At 55.6% G+C, this 19,957-nt stretch overlaps 1 protein-coding gene across 1 annotated transcript; it reads right to left on the bottom strand.

The window, feature by feature from the left end:
- Positions 1-3,898: 3,898 nt before the first annotated feature.
- On the bottom strand, positions 3,899-18,266 carry UNC13D (unc-13 homolog D). The gene is made up of 32 exons (XM_026046825.1): positions 18,219-18,266; positions 17,040-17,072; positions 16,666-16,773; positions 16,187-16,246; positions 15,751-15,817; positions 15,483-15,660; positions 14,972-15,016; positions 14,401-14,469; positions 14,092-14,161; positions 13,601-13,705; positions 13,183-13,275; positions 12,744-12,847; positions 11,996-12,113; positions 11,211-11,335; positions 10,762-10,852; positions 10,390-10,446; positions 9,894-9,991; positions 9,484-9,535; positions 8,995-9,125; positions 8,344-8,464; positions 8,072-8,215; positions 7,785-7,883; positions 7,294-7,500; positions 6,850-6,918; positions 6,456-6,535; positions 6,044-6,149; positions 5,901-5,972; positions 5,677-5,760; positions 5,200-5,320; positions 4,439-4,562; positions 4,099-4,304; positions 3,899-4,005 (listed from the first exon to the last, which is right to left on the bottom strand). Exons 1-32 carry the CDS (start codon positions 18,264-18,266, stop codon positions 3,899-3,901), a joined length of 3,192 nt encoding a protein of 1,063 aa, XP_025902610.1.
- Between the last annotated feature and the right edge of the window lie 1,691 nt (positions 18,267-19,957).

Here is a 19,957-nt window from a genome sequence, read left to right as displayed (position 1 = left end):
TTTTTTTTTTTAATGGAGAGACAGTGTTGGGTGACTATTGTGGCTATGTTGTTTGATTATAGCCTTTGAATGTCTGTGCCATGGGGCAGCAACCTGCCTTGGTCTGATTTTAAGGAAAGACCTTTTATTAAAATATGTGAACATTTCTCTTTTTTTAGAAACGAAACAAGAAAGAAAAAGACAGAAAAAGAAAAAAAAGGAGAGAGAGTGCAAAACCCAATGAAGATTTACTAAAACCTTTTTGTAACTAACTTAAATCATAGGAAATAAACTCTTGAATCAGGTCTATAATATTTATAAGAACCGGAGCTCATCAGCCTGTTTGGCTCTTGCTTTGTAACACTTTTTTTCTTTTTTTCCTCTTGTTTTCCCATCAGTGTTGTGGTTTATCTGCTCTCCCGCCTCTCTGGGGGGCTGTTGAGGCCGCCGCTGTCCTTGGCCGCCCCGTTTTTGTCCGCAGTGTCTGGCTGTGGGTTTCCCTCTGCTTCCCGGGGGGCTCCTCCACCTTCTCCAAGGATTAAACTCATCCCCTGCTCTGTCCCTCTGTCCCACTGGGATTTTGGGCAGTGATGCAGCTCTGCGGCGGCAGAGAGGGGAACAAATAATATTCCCCACTTTCCGTGGGGAGATAGTGCTTAGCCAGAGAGGTACAAAGAAAATTCCAAGCCAGAGAAAGCGTTTTTTTGTTGTTTTTTTTTCTCCGTTTTGAGTAAAACAGTGTTTCTCTGTTTTAAAGCTTATCCTGAAGGACCAAAGAACTTGCAGTTTCCCTCATTGTGGCCCTTAAATTTAACCCTCCTTGGCCACCTCACGCTCCCCCAGAGCCGACCCTAGCCCAGGCCCCAGCTCCCCCAGTGCTCTCTGCACAGACACAGGGACCAGGGCTCTTTTTTCCCCTGGTTCTTCATAAAACCCTTCTTTAATCTAGGTCCCTAGAAATATGAAATGTGAATTTTTTTTTTTCTTAAGAACTTGATCTTGGCATCTTTTGCAAATCATTTGGAGGGGCCTCTTCCGTGACAGYGTTTCTTGCTCGCGTGAGAGGAGAGCTGAGGCCTCGGCGCTGGCTCAGCGTGTCCGTGGGTGAAACAAATCCGGTGCTAACGTAGTCGTCCTCCTTTACGAGACCATCCCACCTCCTTCTGAAKTGGGAAGCTCCCTTGTGCAGGACATCAGTGACCCACCACGACCAAGGGCGCCTTGAGTCACGCTTCCACACAGAGTTTTGCTTCCCCGTGTGGTTGAGCGAAGCCCGTCTGGGCGCTAACCTGTCCCACTCACTTGTGGAGACTTCCACCTCTGTAAGGCCGTTTTCCTCCCCAAATCTGGGAGCTTGGGACGCGCTGGCCTCTGTTACTGACTGGAGGCTCCTGAGCTGAGGTGGGGCAGACAGGAGGCCTGGGCGCTGTGAGACCACAGCATTCCTGAAGGTCAAAAACTCCTACTTTATTATGGAAAAACAAAATCTCCAAGCAGGTGGCTTAAGGCAACGATATCTTAGGGAACTGGATATCAAAGAACAAGGACAGAGCTGTAGGGAAGACCCAGGGAGGAAGTTCGGTGCGTTTGGCGCTGGCTCCGCCTCAGGATCATCTCCGCCCTTAGGCGCTGTGGCCCAAAGCCATCTCGGGCGCACGTGGCGCGGGATGGAGCGGGGAATGGCCACGTTTCCATGAGCGAGGCCTCCCCCAGGGGCTGCTGTCCCAGGGTTTAGGTTTGCGTTCGTGCCCGGAGCTGCAGTGAGCCGCTCGCGGGGCCTGTCCGGCTGAGACAACCAAGGGGCCTCCCTCCATGTGAGGAAGCCCGGGGCGCTGCGCGGAGGCAGCCGCTCGCTGCCCTCCACCAGCCTCCCCATCTCCTTTTTCTCCTTTTCCCCCCATCTGRGAAGGAAGAAAAAAACAGTGTTTCCCTCCAGAATTATAACGATCCTTGGAGCGACAGCCGGCAGAAACATAGAGATGACAAGGGGGAAAAGAAACCACACAAGTATTTAACAAGTGAAGTATTCGTGCAGGCTAGTGACTGCGTCGGAGGGATTTCTGGGGCTTCCCCACTCTGTAGCTTCCAATGTTAAAATAAATGCAGTATACGTTTAAGAAATAATACTAATGCACACTGCAGTGTTTCTGGGGCAGGTCTTGCCCAGGCTCTTCTCCGCCGTCCCCGGGAGAAGGGGCACTGGGCAGGAGGGCCCTGAGTCGGTGTCAAAGTGGGCAGAATCGGTGGTAATCGGTGTGTGTAAACTGTGTTGTTGATTCCATGTATAGAACTGTGATTTCAGCTGTYGTTCTCGCGCGCTCGCTCTCGTATTCTGTAAATATGTGTTTTGGCTGTCGGAAACCTGGTTTAGACTCTTTTCTTGGCAGAGTGAATTTGCATGTGGGGCTGAAAAGAACTCAATCTGTGTCACAATTTCCAAGGGCAGGATGGATTTTTTTTTTTTTTTTAGAGGACAATAAATTTTTATTTTTTTGCTAAGAAAAAGAAAACGAACAAAAAAATAAAGCAGTGTGTGTGCGTGTGCGTGCCCGGGGTGTATGTGCGGCCGTGGACCCTTCCGTGGTGCTGGTGGTGGGAGGTCCGCGCGGTAGCGTCGTCTGAACCCCGCTTTCTAGCGTGTGTCCAGGCCAGTCCACCTTGATCCCTCCGGTCCCACCACGGATAATTTGTTTCCGTACAACAAGCCCCGTTTGATGAGGCTGTCTTTACTCTGCAACACCACATCGTCCTTCTGGTGACGCTTGCTGTGGTGGAGACGCCTATGGAGATGGCAGAACCCCAGAGCCCTTCAATGAACCAGGAGCATTTTAGTACCCAAATTCGTGGGCCAGGCAGAGAACTTTGGCCCCAAGTGTCTTTGGCRAGAGCGGGGCCTGGCAGACGCGAGCGCTGCCCAGTCCCTTGGCCCTGCAGCCAGGAAGGGTGACTGCTCACACTGCTGCACGTGTGACAGCACGTGCTGGCAACCTCCAGAACACACTTCGTGCAAGCATCCCCCAGTGAGCATTTATTTTTAAATTAGTGCTTGAAAGATATGTCGAACACTTCACRTTAGAGGAATTACAACACTATTCCACATCACACAATTTGTATTAAAGAACAGCAATAATGTAATAAAATCGGTAGACACAAGTGCCATGAATTCCCATGTGCCATTGGGGCCGACTGTTGGTAGCCCATGGCCTTTGCCAGGAGGAATGCGATGAGGATGAGGATGGGGGGGAGAGGGGCAGGGGGGTTCTTCATCCTCACCTGCTTTTACCCTCGTGGGATTTCTTGGCTTCTGATTCTCTTGTGGGGTTGGTTCCACTCTCTTCCCTTGGGTTTGTCGGCCCCTTTTTTGGGGCTGAAACCAGGGACTTCAACAAGCCAGGGGTTCCCAATGAGCAAGAGGAGCCTCGGTCCCTCCTGCTGCTGATGGGCCGAGCCCATGCGCACAGGCAACGCAGAAGCTTTTTGCCCCAATCTGAATTTGATGGAAGGCTTTTGGGGAGGTGATATTTTTATAATGACACCCTCCCCCCCCGATAAAACCAACAGGCTGATCCTTGCAAACAAGGCAGGGGTCCATATAAAGATGAAGATTGTCCCAGGGCTCTGGCTTGTTGCCCCCTCGCTGCCCTTAGCCTGGGCTGTGCCAGCCTACGCCATAGCTCCAAGCCCAGATCTGCCCAACACATCAGGTTTGTTGCTTTTAATTAAAAAACAAAGGGGTATGAAGGGAAAAGAAGGAAAAAAAGGGATGCAGGGTGGCTCCCCCGCCGTGTGATGCACCGGCAGGATGGGGCCGGGCCACACGGAGCCGGATGGCGGCAACGCATTCAAGGGGCAACCACACGTCGTGGACCCCAAATGCAGCCGCCAAGAGGGACTGGGTGCCCTCGTCACGGGGAGGACCTCACACCGCCTCCTTGGACTGCTTGGCTCGCCGCCGGCGGAGCTTGACGAAGGCCTGCGCCTCCTTGTCCCCCTTGCGCTGCTCCAGCAGCCACAGGATCTCGTCGCCTGGGGGAGAGGGCGGCAGGGCAGAGGTGCTGCTGGCAGCCGTGGGCCCCTCTGTGACCGCCCCCCCCCTGCTCCATCTTGCCCTGCACCTACCGTCCGGCTTGGGGTGGGTGAGCGGGAGGCGGGTCTGGGGCACGCGGGTGCTGGGGGGCTGCTCCTCGCCGGCACCGAGCCCCGGCACACGGCTCAGCGGGAAGAAGGCCTCGCCCTCCAGGTCGTTGGTGCCCAGTGTGTCGTAGTCGAACACAGTCAGCAGCAGGCAGGCCCCRTCCTGACGGCACTTCTCCGGGGGGACCAAGCTGGAACGGGGAGGGAGAGATGCTGRCATGGCCCCATCCCCGCACGCAGGGCCCAGGCGTCCGGGCACCAGCTCCCATGGAGGCACCGAGGGTGTTGAGGGGGAGGTTGGCGGCTGGTGTCGGCCTCCACGTACAATTCGAAGGCTTCATCAAAGAGAGGGTGCAGCTCGTTCCTCTTGCACTGCGTGGTCCGGGCCACCACCTCGGGGAACTCGTGGCGCGGCTCCAGSGTGAGCTGCACGAAGGGGTCGCTCGAGCCTGGCGGGGTGCAACCGTGAGCCCTCTCGGGCCACCCGAGTCACCTCAGGGGCTGCTGTGACCTTTCTTAGGGCACCCAAGGRGCCTGGCTACTGCCCAGCCCCTGCCAGGGCAGGAACATCGTCTGCCCTGGGTATGTAGCCACACGTCTCAGCAAGATCCTGATCTGGGGGATTTGTTTCCATTATATGGACCACGGGCCCCTCTCACTGCACCAGGACGGTGCTARGGCTGCCCTGAGCCAGCCCGGGGCCGGGGGAGCTGCACTGAAATACAGTGACCTCTCCTGGGGACCTCACTGAATGACAGCCACCTCCCCAGGAGGTCCCTTGGCCCCYCTCACACTACCTGATACTGGTGTGAGACGGGGGTTGTGCAGCATGAATGGGGCTGTTCTGGCTGCAAGCTCCTGCCAGGAGCAGGGTGGGTGCGAAGTGAAGGCAGGGAGAGGTGGACAGAGTGGGCAGTGCTGCCTGAGCGTCCCGCCAGGCAGATCACAGGAGATCACCAGCAACCCCAGGCTGGTAAAATAACCTCCTTTTGCCCCTAAATCAGCCTTGTTGGGTGCAAGAGTGAGCGATGCCAGGCCCCCATTGCTCCAAGCAGTGGAGATTTTGCCCCGCCAGTGTGTGCTCACCATTGGAGTCCAAGGGGATGAGGTTGACGGCGTTGAGGACCTCCACGCGCAGCTTCTGCTCCGAGGGCCGGTAGAGCACTTTAATCGTCACGGCCCCGTACTTCTCCGACGTGGTGTCCAGCTGAGCGAGGCAGCACAACATTAATTAGGGCGCCGGGTTTTGGCTCTTGCACACTCGSAGTGGGGATGCCCTGGGGCTGATGGAGGCTGCGCAGACGTGTTTCCAGGCACTGGGAGGTGAGGGGGATCCTCTGACCTGGATGAGCAGTTTTCCCCCTTAGCTGGCTGACTAAYCCTCCTAAATCTGCCCATCAACAGCGTGAAACTGCTCCCAAGGGCTCCTGGAGCTGGGGGAGCCCAAAGCAAGTGGGAAATGCAGTGGTTCAAGCAGCAGGGCTGCATCGTATGGCCTCGTATGTGAAGAAGTGGGGCCTGGCTGGGACTGAGTGAAGGGAAGGGCTTGGGGTCGGCCCTGACCTGCTGCTGGATCCTGTTGCTGAAGTATTTCTGGATGAGTTTGCGGCTGCTGGCGGAGCAGAGGGCCAGGTGGGTCTCCAGTGACTGGCAGGAGGAAGAGGAGGTGTGATGATCAAGCGAGCAGACAGGGCACTCCTGCTCTCATTCCCGGCGCACCCGAGGGCGTCCCACAGTCCCAGCAGACACGGAGGCCATGGGAGCCTCCTGCCCATCGCCCCTCTTACCTGGAAGGCTGCCGTGTGCAGGGTCTCCAGGGGCAGCCCGCAGCCCTCGGCGTAAAAGCAGAGCTCCAGGCTCTGGGCAGAAGGATGTTGTTAGCGGGCACCCAAAACGGGTGCGTGCCCCAGCGCCGGGGCCCTCCCGGTACCTTCAGGGCGCAGTGCAGCTTCCTGTAGTGCTGGGCCGAGGGGACCTGCTGCCGCGCAGCCGCCGAGAGCACGTCCAAGGTGTGATGCCAGAGGAGACCGAGGAGGCTGCGCGGGCGAGCGAGAAGGGCTGTCAGCATTGGGACTACAAGGGACTCCATCCTCAGGAAAGCCCTAAGGAAAACCCAGAGTGCCCCACAAGCATGGAGGGATCAGACTCATCCCGCTCTGCCAAGCTGCCCGCCCCAAGGTGGGGACGTCCCCGAGCCCCAGGGACGCTTTGGCCAGGGAAGGTGGCTTGCCAGGTGCTCAGACAGGGCTGGCCCTTCTCTCCCTGCAGCACACCTTGGCCACTGGCCTCCACCTTGGCTCTACCGGCCCTGCTGCGGTGCCTCCCTGGCCACAACACGTCACCTTTTAAAGTTCTCCTGGACCAGATGCTCATTGAGATACTGCAGCTCCGACTCCAGGAACTTCATCAGCGGCATGATGGACTGCGGTGAGAGGAAGGGCGCGTCAGCGAGGGCACCCCCTGCGCTGGGCCTGGCAGGGCTTAGCGGGGAGAGGGGCTKAGAGCTGCCAGGGCAGCGAGGCTGCTCTCAAGTCTAGTCCTGGTTATCATTATGGGTGTCTGGACCCTCTGATGTGTGCCCTTGGATTCCAGGAATGGGCTGTGGGGAGCAGTGTTGCCAGGGGCCTCCACCAAGCAGACAGGTATTATCCTTGCTGCTGCCAGCCTTCAGCACAGTGCTCCATGGCCACGGGTGACTCGCAAGAGGAACGGGGCCAGGAGAGGCCCAGTACTTACATCCTCAGGCTCCCGGGTGTCGTGGGAGGCCGAGAGCTCCTGGATGTGCCTGGCGATGCCCCCTTCCAGCTGCCGGAGAGGAAATGCACTGAGACACTCGGGCTGTGCCACTGTCCTGCAACAGCAGGCTGCCAGCCGTCCTGCACCGCGTGCCGCGGGCACCCGGGCACTGCCACCCTGCAGAAACACCCTGGCACCTTCCAGTACCTGTCCTGCCTCCTCCTTACCAAGCTAAACTCCTTCCTTGAGCCTCCTTGTGCGAGAAGTCCTGTGCTAAGGATTTGCTTTGCTCCCCAGGCTTCCTTTATATTCACCCGTTTTGGCTCCATGCCATAGGAGCCCAGCCCACCCCAGCAGGCAGAAGATGTCCCRGGCTCTGTGGCCACCTTGGCTTAAACATCCCTGCTTTGGGCCAGATGAAGGGGAGCAGGGACAGAGGCAGACCTTGGCGGCCAGGGCTTGCACCACGTCCCTGATCTCGTGGTCAAGGCAGGAGATGGTGCTGTCCAGCTGGTTGTGCAGCGTGTGCTGGATCTGCTCTGGGTTGATGATGTCCCCCGTGCGCTGCTCCAGCTGGGTCCAGTCCAGCTGTGACGGCAGCTTCAGGATCAGCAGCCGCAGCTGCTTGATGTTGTTCACCACGATGCAGAGCTGAAGGAGAAGAGTTTGCTTTGGRGAACTCAGTATATGCCCCTCTGCTGTCAGCATAAGCCCCCTGCTAGCTTCACTGGCCTCCCATCCCACTGYCTCCGCGATTTCCCCCTTGGTTTTCCAGGATTACTGATATAAGGGAGAGAGATTTTCCTCCATGCCCACTCAACGCTGCGAGAGCCACGCTTGGCACAGCAGCTCTCTGGCTGGGCGCTCTGCAGTTCTTCCCCTTCCCTGGCCATGTCCAGCTGCCCCTGGGCCGYGGGGCCTGCTCTGATACCCACCCTGTTGGCCGCGTCGCCCTCGTTCTGCTCCCGCTGCGACAGCTCCTCGGCCCTCGCCTTGATCAGCCGGCAGTACATGAGGGCGATTTTGCACATGTCCTGGAGGGAAAAGCAGCAGGACTGAGCAGGGGAATGGGAACAAGGAAACCACTGTGGAGCTAGGGGAACGGCATTGACTTGTCCCAGCAGGACATGACTCTGGTCCTCTTCACTGGGAGCTGTCTACAAGAGCAAATGGAGACTGCTGCCCTTGGTGCCTGCTGCTGATGTGGTCCGGGAGCACAAACCTCCACAAGCTTGACCATGATCATGAAGGCTTCCTCTGGATCCGGCCAGTTCAGCTGCTGCCAGGTCTTCACGATCTGGGCATAGCAGGTGGACAGGTCCACGGTGGATGTGCTGTGCTTGTTGTGCTCCCCGAAGGGCATCATCTGGGTGGGTGAGGAGAGCAAATGTAGCTTAGTTCATCCAAGCCCCAGAAAGGCTGGATAGGTGCATGTGGAGGGAGATGGTGAGTCCTCGTGTGGCTGAAAGGAGACCGTTCTGTTCCCCATGTTACCTGGTCCATCTGGACAGCCTTTTGKGTCCTCTCCAGTGCAATTGTGTAGGCCTTCTGCAGCCATTGGGGCACAGCTTCTTTGAACCACTGGTGGAAGTCACTGAGAGCCAAGGACCCATCCCTGTGGATGAAGGTACCCGTTTCCCTATTTGTACAACAGTACAGGACTACAAACCCTCTTTTCTCCCTAAGGAGGCAGCCATGGGTGAACCCTCAGCACAGTCCATCCCAGCAACAGACATAAACCCATAAGAAGAGCCTCATGAGCAACATGCTAAGGAGAAGACTCCACCTCTGTGACTTCTTGTCTGGGAGTTGATGTCTCTGTCAAACCAGCTCAGAGACGATCTTGAAACCCTCTGATGATGCTTGCATCAAAAGCCAGACATCCAACAGCCTGGTGTCCTTGCCTCATATGTAATTAGTGAAAAGCCAAAATTAATCCAGAGGCAAATGTGAAGGGCCAGGTGTTCCTCTGATTAACTCCATGTAGAGCCAGGTGTTCCTCTGATTAACTCCAGCCCAAAGAGCTTCCTGCCCCTGCCAGGACAGCCAAACTACCAACTCATTCCCACCACCAACTCATTCCCCTCCTCAAGCATCTCCCTTTTCTCCAGTGCTGATTAAAGCTCAGCTTGAATGGGTCAGTACCACTTTGGGAGGAAGTCCTTCATCTGATACAGCTCTTGTAGGCTCATGTAGAGCTGGAAAAGGCTCTCTGCTGTGGGCTTGGACATGCTGCTATCGATCTCACTCAGCTGCTCCTGTACATGCGCCGCAACCTAGCAATGGCAAAAAGGAACAAGGTGGGCACCTCAGGGTAGGAGAGGTGTTAGCAAGTGTCAGGCCAGTAAGTCTCGGACTGTTCTGGGATCTCAGGAACCATGAGGTGGAGGGTCAGCTCTGGGGACTCCCCTTCTGTTTGGCTGGCATTCCAGGATATTCAACAAGTCAAGCAAACAGAGGGACAAACAGATTGTAGTCACTTAGTGGGCACGCAGGGAAAGACTCTGAGAATTTCCCTGGCTTGCTCACTTTACAGACTTGCAACAGGTAGTTGCAGGAAGCCAAGCCTGAGAGAGCTAAAAGTCTCAACCCTGTTTTAGTCCCATGACTGCAGAGCAACTCAAGCTTGCTCACCAGGCTCTCCAGCTCCAGGTAGGCAATGGAAAAGATGTTCAGTTTCAAGGTGCTGCAGAGAGAARCAGGGAGTCAGGAGTCTGAAAGACTTAGGCAACAATCACGGTCTATAAAGCCCTCCCCAGCCCACACCCCTGCAGTAAGAGGCAGAACCGCTCAGAAATGGTGTCACAGCTCTAAGAGGGCATCTAAGAGGGACCACTGGAACATGAGGAAGTCAGTAGTTAATATCTGTTCTCTCCTGAGACTGCTAGAAGAGGTTTCCTGTCTCCTGGGTCTCACAGCTTGGGTTTATTCCTGTAGATTTCTTTTACAAGCATTAATTGTGCAGCTGGAGGTGAGAAATGAGGTGTCCAAGTCTCCTGTGGCTCCTAGCCCTATGGAAGGTGGACAATGAGAGATCAACTCACCTGATGAAGAATTTATTCCATGTTTTGTTGCACTGTTGAAGATCTCCTATTACCTCCAGGAGAAGTTTGCCTAGGGCTTTGCCATTCTCCTCCATGCTCTGCAAAGGAAGGACGAGCTTATTTTGGATATCCAAAATAAGAGGGTTTTGTTTTTGAGAAGACTTGGGCTCTGTTCACTTGACTTTTTGTTTGTGATCTATSATTAGACCTGCCTTAGGATTAGCAGAATTTTGTCAGTGACATCCACTGTTGCCCCATGCTTGCATATCTGGGCTGGGGACCAGCTCCTGTTCTTCTGAGAATCACACCAAGGACTTAAGCTTCATTGTGCCTCCGCATGTGCAGTTAACAGCCTGATAATGATGTTTCAGGCTGGAAACCCAAAYGTCTAGACTGTATCGGAAAACTGCAAAAGCTTCTTCTCATCCCTATTTTCTCTCCCCAAGCCCAGCAAATTGCTCCTTGTAATCTCAGAAAGGCAGAAATGGGACCCGACCTTCATCATGGGCTTGAGGTGCTGCTTCTTCATGTGAAACCACTCTGTAGTTCCTGACTGCAAGAGAGAGGACACAGTGTGAAGGCAGAGGAGCAAAGGTTGCTCCRTCACCCTGCTTGTTGTCACCCCATGCCAACGTGGGCTGGTGGGAGCTGTGGGGCCCAGACTCAGTACGTGGCAACTTCCAAGCTGAGTTGAAGAGGAAGAGGAGCTGGTATTTCCCCCCCAGTGGTGGTCTGTGCAGCTGGCAGCCTTTACAGGAGGAAAGGCTGAAGTGTGGGAATTGGGAAGAGAAAGGATGGGAGGGAATAGCCACATGATCTCAGCTCCCTCAGGCTGTGGTGGGAGAGACCCTCCCCGTGCTCCTGGTACCTTGAGAGCCTCGGAGACCATTGCAGGGAGGTCAGGGCTGAGTGTGCAGAGCTCTCGGAAGGCTTTCATTTTGCACATCTGGACCAGGACTCTGCAAAGTGAGAACCACCAGTGAAACCCAGGAAAAGAAAACCTTCAGAAACAACCACCCTGGAGATCCTACCCAAACAGACCTTCTCCTCCTGAAAAAAGTCCCCCATGGGGAGCCCAGGACCAGAAGCTAGACCACAGGTGGAGGGATGGACATGTTGCACAGCAGTTATGGGGAGCAGCCTGGAAGGGGGCAGAAAGGGCTCTCACGGGCTTTTGCTCAAGCTTTGACACCCCCTTCCCACAAGATGGATGGGTGGCAGGAGGTGAAAGTGTCGCAAATTTGTCCATCTCGAGGGGCCAACACCACAGCCCCAGGGGCAGCTGACACTGGATGATGAACGTGACAGTTCACTCACCTGAGCAGGGACCGGAGCCTCTCGGTGGACCTTGGGACAGAGAGGGGGAAAATGATGCGGAACCTTCGGATGAGAGAGATGCCATAAAGCAGGAAGGACTGGAAGGACTCGGCCAGCTCTGCTTTCTGGGAAGATGGAAGCAAACACACATTTCCATCCCTGGATGGAGATGCCAGAAGACACTCAGCACTGAAGTGGAGGTTCTCTAGGTTCATCTCTAGCCTGGGAATATGAAAACCTTTAGATGCCCTAGGTAACATCTCCCAAAAGGGGGCTCAACTGACCTTTCTGCTTAAACCTCACTGCTGTGCGTGAAAAATTCAGAATCACAGCAGGGTGCTGGGATGCCCTGGGCAGGGACTGGAGAGCAAGAATTGGGTCATGTTTCATTTCAGGGGAGGAGGGGATGGTGATTGACTTGAYGACTGTGATGCTCACACGCTGGAGRAAGGGGGATGTCAGTGTACAGAGTGAGGGCCTCTCTGCACAGAGAGAGACCAKTTTGGGGCAAAAGGGGCTATCTGACCTGTGTATTGTCTGTGGACTCTGTTGCTGGTACCTCCTGGCTGCCCTAAGAGGGTTTCTAGGCTCCCAGGGCATCTCTGTATCCCACTGTCTCCTGCTCTTTCTGGAGCACAGGGAGGGAAAAATGCATGAGCTTGGCCACWTTGGTGGTAAGTGACAATCACGCCAAGAGAAGCTGGGAGGAGAGGCCATGGCTGTGGCTTGGGGCATGTTTCTCCTGGGACGTCCCAATCTCTGCCCCATTCAGCACCTCCTCTCACCTGCTCAGGCCTCAGACGCTCCTTCATCCACTGGTACTCGATGCTGGTGATCTGGTGGAGCAGGCAGTTGCTGTTGAACTCAAGGCTCTGGTAGAGCTTGCTGTAAGCCAGCCACTGCCTGAGGTGCCAGGGAGAGGCTAGAGTGACTACCAAGGCACTAGGGCGATCTCTGGCAGCCATAAGGGGCCTCTCGTGACCCAGCTGTGTAAGCCCCACTTCCAGAGTCAGTTTGGTAACACAGCAATCATGAGAAATGGGGGAATGGGGCTCCCTCATCCACATCCACACTCCATTGCCTGCAGCTGGGCCTGTGATTGCAAGGGCAGGACCAAGGTTTCCTGCTGCTGCTCGTGGCCCTGGGTTTAATACCACTAATGCTAATCTAAACTTTGCAGGAGAGACTGGGCCCAGGAGGTGCTTGCAGAGAGGCATGAGACAGAAGTGAGTCATGCACGAGGGAAAGGAGGAAAAAGCTCTCCTGGCTGGAGAAACAGCCAGGGCCAGCTGATCTGGCCACGGCCAGCATTGATAGTCTTGTTGGGGCAATCTCAAAGCTGCCAAGGAGGACTGCCAAGGAGGTCCATAATGCCCTTGAGATTCAGTGAGACATTATTAGGGCAATCTTTTAAGTGGGGAACTGAGGACTTGTCCAAGACTAAAAAGCATCAAGGCAAAGGTGCCAGGACCCATGAGCATCCCCTTTACTGCTGCATCGTTGCTCAGCTCCCTGGGGCACAAGGGTACTCACGCCATGACCTGGTGGAAGTCTGACAGATCCTTCTGTGTGGCATGCAGGTAGAGCACGGTGATGGCGTGTCTGCTCAGCTCCCCGTCCCAGGCAGTGCTGCCAGCCTGCAGGAAAGAGGACGCAAAGAGAAGGTGAGGTGGCCTGGAACGAGTGACGAGCAGGGGACAAGCACAGTGGCAGGGTGTGTTTGCAGGGCCACTGCAGGAACGTCTGCTGTAAAGGGCTTTGGGGAGCTTCCGGACACCACAGATCTCTGTGGGCTATGCACTGTGACCCACCTCCCCAGGGAGCAGCCTCTCTCTTTGTGGTGCCAACAGCAGGATRTCAAATTCAATGGGCTCCAAAGGAAGCCCTTATCCCTGCTCTCTCAGGGAATTAAGCTTCCATTTCTGCTGCTTCGTCACCATCTCCTCCCCCTGCCCATTGCCCTTCTCACTACCTGATGCTGCAGGATCTCATAGGACACCAGCTGCTGTAGGAGGTGACGATGGACAGTGTAGCTTGGCTGTGTCCTGCTGCTTGTGGTGGCCCTCTGAAAAGAGACAGCACCCGGGATGAAGTTAGAGAGTGACAAGAACCCAATAAGCCGAGGGCCAGAGAGCTCTTGTCTGAACTGAAGCAGCAACCAAGGTGCAGGTACTCCTGCAAAGCAGATTTGCAGTGGAGGACTCTGCACTAGCATTGAATGCGTTGTCACTGTGTGCCTCTGTGCTCAGTGGYAAGGTGTTATCTAGTGAGTGAGACCCGAAGGTTGCCTGGAACGTGGACGTGAGATGGGAACCAAGGGGTGGACAGAAGGAGATGCTCCTCTCTGCCATGCTGGTGGTAATGGACTTCCTTTCCCTGTCCCCTCCTACCTTCTTGTGTGTCAGCAGGAACTGCAGGTGACATTGTCCCCGGTTGGGGTAGGTTTCTGTCCGCGGCTCCAGCAGGTGCCACTGATCATCCCAGCAGTGCAAGTCCTGCACCCACAGAGACAAGGTGTAAAACCCCAAGGCAGTCTTCCCAAATGTAAGATTCCCATTCAAAGAACAGGTCCCCAGCAYATTTGTCAATGCAGGGAGATGTTCTGTTTGATAACTCTTACTTGTTTGTTTGCTTGTTTGTTTTAAATAATACATAACTGCTGAGAAATAGTGTTTGGCTGGTCAGGGCATGCATCACCAAGCTGGAAGACCCAACATCTCTGTGTAGCTCTGCTGCTGCTTAGAGCACCAAGCCCAAGTTAGACCTGTGTTGATGGAGGATTATGATCCTGCCCCACACCTCAGAAGGCTTAATTAAAGTCTGTGGAGGCTCTCAGAGGAGGGGTCATCTTGAACAGGGCAACATCCTGTTCCACTCTCACCTTCAGGCGAAGGACCACRTTCCCCAGGAAATCGTCCTGACCTTTGTCTTTTCGAGCATCCTTAAAGATCCTGTAAGGCACAAATTGGACGATGAAAAGGTTTCCATTCCTTGTTCTTCTTCTCTAGACTTCGCAGGAACAACCTTTCCTTCACCTCCTGACAGCTACATTCATGACTTCTACCAMCTCTTGCAGAAGAGCAAGAGAACTTGCAGAATTAAGGAGGCAAACAGGTCGTTTCTAAACCCTGCCCTCTCTGCCCCTGGAAGAGCCACCTGTACAGCAGTGCTGGGCTGCAGCAGCACCCACCTCTTGAGCCCATGGAGGTCAGTGAGTTCCCCCAGCTTGTGCCGCACRGACTCCATGACATCCGAGTCCCTGCAAGGGTAGATAGGAAAACCCACAGGAAAACAAAAGAGGAAATTCAGGCTACTACAAAACATTTCAGGCAGCCAAAATGACAGTGCAAAGGAAAGATAYTGGCATGAATGAGTGTGGGCTGACAGCACTTCCCAAAAGTGTCTTCCACCCAAACCCCCTAAGCACACTGCATGTTTCCAAGAGCAACCCTTGCCTAGGAATAAAATCAGGTTTCAATCYGTTGCTTTTTGTCTTGGGCAATAAACCCTACCCATACAGAAGCAATCTGGGCTCTTTCCACTGCACAGCAGGCACGTCCTGCATTATACTCTGCTTTTGGTGAGTTCTTACAGTAGAAAGCCATAGGGAACCAGGTCCCAAGTGAGTTTCTAGGACTTTTTAAAGGGTGCAGGTTCAAGGAATGCCTTGGTGACCCTCCCAGGACGCTCTGCAAGGAGGCAGGACCTTTCTCAGGCAGGTTGAGGGCCGTCGGCCCAGGAAGAAGGATGCTGCTGCTCACCACATGTCCAGGTGGAAGCTGGCGGTTTCCACATCTTCAAACTCCCTGCAAGACACAGCCGGAAAACATTACTCAAGCAGTTGTCTGCAGTCAGAGATGGGCAGCAAGCAGGCAGGATAGCTAAAGATTAAAGGTAGGTGATTGCCACTAGGCCCCTGGAGAGATGGAGACCCTTGCACCACCTGATATGGCCTGATACCCATGGGCACGTCAAGGGAGAGTCCCAAGGAAAGGATTTTTGCCACCTCTCCACACTATGCTCTGTCGATCTTTTAATTGGATCAGACCTGAAATACAGTGAGAAYCTGCACTGATCCATCAGAGTCCAAAATCTCACCTGGGGTAGAAGGTTAACTTAGCTCTGAGCTTGGCATGTCACTAGTGGCCATCTAAAGGCACAACACCGAAACCCTCCAGCATCCCCCTGCCACCCAAGGAGGGATCCCTTGGAAAGATCCCTTGCTAACCGAGGCAACAGCCATTGGCAAGGAGAGATGAATGGAAGGATTACAGGATAAATGTCTCATCCCACACTGGGCTCAGGGTCTGGTTTATGACTTGGGTGCGATGGATCTGGTCTTCGGGGATGAGGTCTTTGACCACAGCTTTTAGCCGCTTCTTGTTCTCCTGATGAGCTCGTTCCTGGCTCTTGGACTCTATTCCCAGCAGGCAGTATGGGTCACTGAACCCTGCAACATCACAGAAGTGAAGGACCTTGTTGCAACAGCAAGCAGCAGCTGTCCTTTTTCTGCCTGAGACACCCACATATCTCCACTCACCACTGACGTCTTTACCCAAAATCCCCTTGGCTTCCTTCACAGTTGCTTTCAAACAAAAAATTGGGCTCTGGAAGAAAGAAAAAACGTCTAATTTCAGAGCAGTGGTGGGGAGATCTCTTCCACCCATCAGGCAGGATTCTCATGAGGCCCGAAGGAAGAGCCTGCCAGGCACAAAGCAGCCACAAAGCTTAGCAGGGCAGCRAGTGTGTAGGGCTGTCACCAACCCTGCAAGGAGATCAGGGTTGGAATGGGACCGTCCGATCGGCTGCCGCTTGTCACAGCAGGCCAGCAAACAGCTCCTGGGCAAGTGCCACGGCAAGGAGCAGCTGCTCTACCCCAGAGTCCCAATACCCAGACCAGGATGCCCCACAGGGGCAACCCATGGAGCAGGGCCAGCCCCTGGTTGGCCAGCTGGGAGCCACATCCTTCTCCCTACCTCCAGTTCCTTGACTTGCTCCATGATGACGCTGTGCTCCTCCGCATCCATGCTGAAAGCCTGTTGCAAAAATTAAGGCCGATAACGGATGTTGTCTGGCTAACAGTGGTTGGAGCACAGCCAGGGACTTCCCAGGGCTGGGAAGCTAGACGCTTGCTCCATGGGAGCCAGCTGGAGCACTCGATGGGAGAGGAGAGAAGCAAACAGCCCAGGAGAGAGGCTAGGGAGCAGCTGAAAGCTCTTACTGGAAACACTGCTTCCAACCAGCCCGAGCTGAAAATAAACATTTCTTGCTGAGAGCTGCTTTTCCCAGGCACAAGCTGCCCCCTGCCCTCCGCCCAGATGTTGCTGCTGCATCTGTTAAGGTGGCCTTGCCCTCCAGTTCCTACCCCACAACATGTGGAAGGGACAAGGGGAAGGAGAGGCAGGTTAGGGTGCAGCAGCGATGCTCCCGCTCCGGCTGGCACGTGAGCATGGACCTTTTGCACGTAGGCATAGAGCTCCTCGGCGTCAGCCACGTGGTTGTCCTCGGGCTTGCCCAGGCGGTAGTGGATGGTGTAGAGGACCTCCTCGTAGAGCAGGGCGAGCTGTGGCAGGAGAGGGCCCCAGTCAGCCATGGCCCCTCTCCTGGCACTGCCCTCCACAGGGGGACATTTCAATGTGATGGGGGGTCACCCTGGCAGGGAGCTGCTCAGAGACATCCAGATGGGGCTCATTTGCTTCAGGGGTGATCTCGGGGGGCTTCACTGGGTTCTCAGGTGCTGTTTCATCCCCCAACAAACACCTCTCCTCCTGCGGGGACCCTGGGGCTTGGCAGCCTGTGTACCCGAAAGAAAGCAGGCCACGCTCGTACCTCTCGCTTGGAGAACCGATGGGACAGATCCATCTAGGAGAAACAAGAAAACCAGAGATGTTTGGGTCTGTTGGTGCAGCAGAGGCCACCGCTGACGTCCAGGTGCCTTTTGGGGCACACAGCGCCTGCAGGACACCCTAAAACCCTGCGGGTGCCTAGGGGAAGGGCGAAGCCCCCACACCACAGCCACCCCGTCCCCCTGGGAGGCCACCGGTGTTCAGGGGAAGGCGCCCGGCGCCCACCGCAAGGTTGGGGCTGCCGTCACGGACACGGAGGCGTCAAAGGGCGATAAGGGCTGGCGGCCGCCAGAGCCGGAGCCCTATCTGAAGGAAAGGCCAACGTTGCCATGGCAGCAAGCAGCTCCCGGCTGATACAGAGGCCGGAGGGAGGCCCTGCAGTGACATTCGGTCTCCTGAAGACGGACAGGGCCCGAAGCGCTGCGTGCCGAGCGGCCGCCGGCACCTTCCCGCATCAGCCCGCGTCTCCCCCGTGTCTCTGCTGAACAAACCCGGCCGCCCGGGGCCAAACACGCCCGTTTTTCCTGGMGCGGTCGGCGCTGGCAGCCGGGCCGCACGGGGGCTGAGGGACTTCGCCCCCGCCAACGCTCCAGCAGCCGGTGACCCCGCTGGCAGGCAGAGGGAGGTGGGGACCCAAGCGGTGGGAGCACAGCCTGGCTCAAAATTAACCCCCAAAAAGCAACAAAAAAGCTCAGCTTGGATTTGTTTTATTGAAACGTGTCTAGAGGTTTCCATGATGGGCACCCAGCAAGTCCCTCCTCAGGGAGGAACAGATGAGCGCCTGCTCTGGGGACAGCGTGGGCCCTGAAATGACCCTAGGAAGCTCCTAAAAGCAAAAAAAAAAAAACCAAAACAGATAACAAAAACAGCAGCAAAACCCAACAAACAGCCAAGCAGGGTCATTAACATTTGCTAGCAGCAGATCTCGGGTTGGCGTAATCCCCCAGCCATCTGGACTCCGTTCAGCTCCTCCACCCACGGCGAGCTTAACCCTTGGCAGGAGGGGAAGCGGCCGCTGCGGCCGCCACCACTCGGGCCTTGCCTGGGCCACGGCGGGACGTGAGGGGAGGCCCAAGGAGGCTCCCGTGGAGCAGGCAGCGGCGGGGCTGGATCCGCCAGGGGATGCGGCTCTGGAGGAGACGCGGGATGGGGCACCACATACCTCAGGGCTCTCCTCCCCGGGGCCGGGCCCCTCGCCAGCCGCGTCCATGTCGGGGCGAAGYTGAGCCCGGCGCAGCGGAGCTGCTGCCGCCGCCGCCACCTCCCTTTCCCCACGTTCACATGCTCAGAGGAAACCGCAGCCTTATCGCAGCCCGGCCATTTTAGCGAACGGAAGCGCGCGGGCCTCCTCGTAGCGCAAGGCGGGCGCGCAGGCGCCCCGGACGGCACCGCCATCGTGGAGCCGCGGGGAGCTCGAGGCAGCACGTGGGGAAGAGCGAGGCTTTGCATCCGACCCAGGCAGTCGCTTCCAAGCGACCAGGCAGGAGCGAGAACACAGCAGGTTTTGAAAYAGCAGGAGCAAAACCCAGCCTGAAAATGGGGTGGTGGAGAGGCCAGGCAGGTGCARTGTGCTGGCGGGGAGCCCTGCAGTGGGATCGCTTGTGCTGCGACGGGCACGCAGCCCTTCATCCTGAACCAGCTGAGCGTGCAACCGAGAAAAGCAGCGGCAGGAAGCGGCGTTAAAGCTTTGCATCTAACACCAGCGTTCGTTCTCGTAAACAGTTTATCTGATGGTGGCTTGAAAGGCGGCTGCCTGTCAAAAGCTGCCAGCGATGCCCTCCTGCTCCAACACACACACGGGGTGCTTTGCTCCCGGATGTCTAACGTGCTCACGGGCACGGCCGGTGCTGCAGAGCTAAGCGGGCGTTTGCCACTAAGAGGATAAACCCGTGGGCTGCGGAGGAAGGAGCTGCAGGCTGCAACACCAGTGCAGGGTCACTGGGTGCTCTGCAGCGGGGCTGGGACTGTGGCTGGGTTGTACCCCCCATCAAAGGGTTCCAGGCTTTCCATAGTCCCTAAACACTCCTTGAAACCTCAGACTTGCTGTGAGCCTGGGCGCCCCAAGGAGCGGAGGCTCTAKAGCGGCATTTGCAGTAATCCGTGGGGGATTTTGGCTTAATCCGAACAGGAAACCTTGGCTGTGTCATTTGGAGCTGCAAAGAGATGATGCCCACAGGCTCAAGGTGGCCTCACTGAGCCAGACCAGGCTGCGGGGAGCTGCAGATGGATCTGGGTGGGCAGCAGCCTCGGCTCCTGTTTGCCCTGCTGCAAAGTGTCATCGTAGGGAAGGAGAGGTGCGAAGTGCAAAGTGCCACTTAAAGAGACTGCTATCTGCTTTGCTTTCAGCTTTGAAAAGCAAAATCTGGCACAGCAAAGAGCAGCCACCCAGATGAAGGCAGACGGCTGACACAGCCTGCTGCTCCCCTGGAGCAACTCCCAGTTCCACTGCTTCTTTCCAACAAAATAGTGATAGGTCKCAAAAAAAGGCCCCCTCCCTCAACCAGTGTAGCGAGAGCAATCAGTTAGAGGTTAGTCCTCCTTTCCACCTCCCTTTTCCAGGAAATGCTGAAGAAACAGAATCAATATCAGTGAGAAATATTGCTAAACATCAGTCATTCTCCGATCAAAAACCAGTTGCTGTGCTGTGGATTTTCCTATCTGAAGTGTGCAAAGGTCACCTTGGGGTGAGGTGCTGTTAAAAATGCTCTCCCCCAACATGCTAGGGCAAAAATCACCAAGATCATGTATCTAGATCTATTTAAACACAGAAATGAGTCTTTATCCTCGAAACAAGTAAGAGAAACCCTAAAAGCAGCTGCCAAAACTACCACAGATTTCTGGCTAGAGGCAGTAATCCAAACAAACTCCCTACCCCAAACCACAGACGTTTAGCAGGGACCT

Source organism: Nothoprocta perdicaria, unplaced genomic scaffold (assembly GCF_003342845.1).
Source record: "Nothoprocta perdicaria isolate Ctin4 unplaced genomic scaffold, notPer1 scaffold_46, whole genome shotgun sequence".
Classification (NCBI taxonomy): domain Eukaryota; kingdom Metazoa; phylum Chordata; class Aves; order Tinamiformes; family Tinamidae; genus Nothoprocta; species Nothoprocta perdicaria.
Note: the sequence above shows the minus strand (reverse complement) of the source record. Positions and strands in the feature narration are given on the sequence as shown.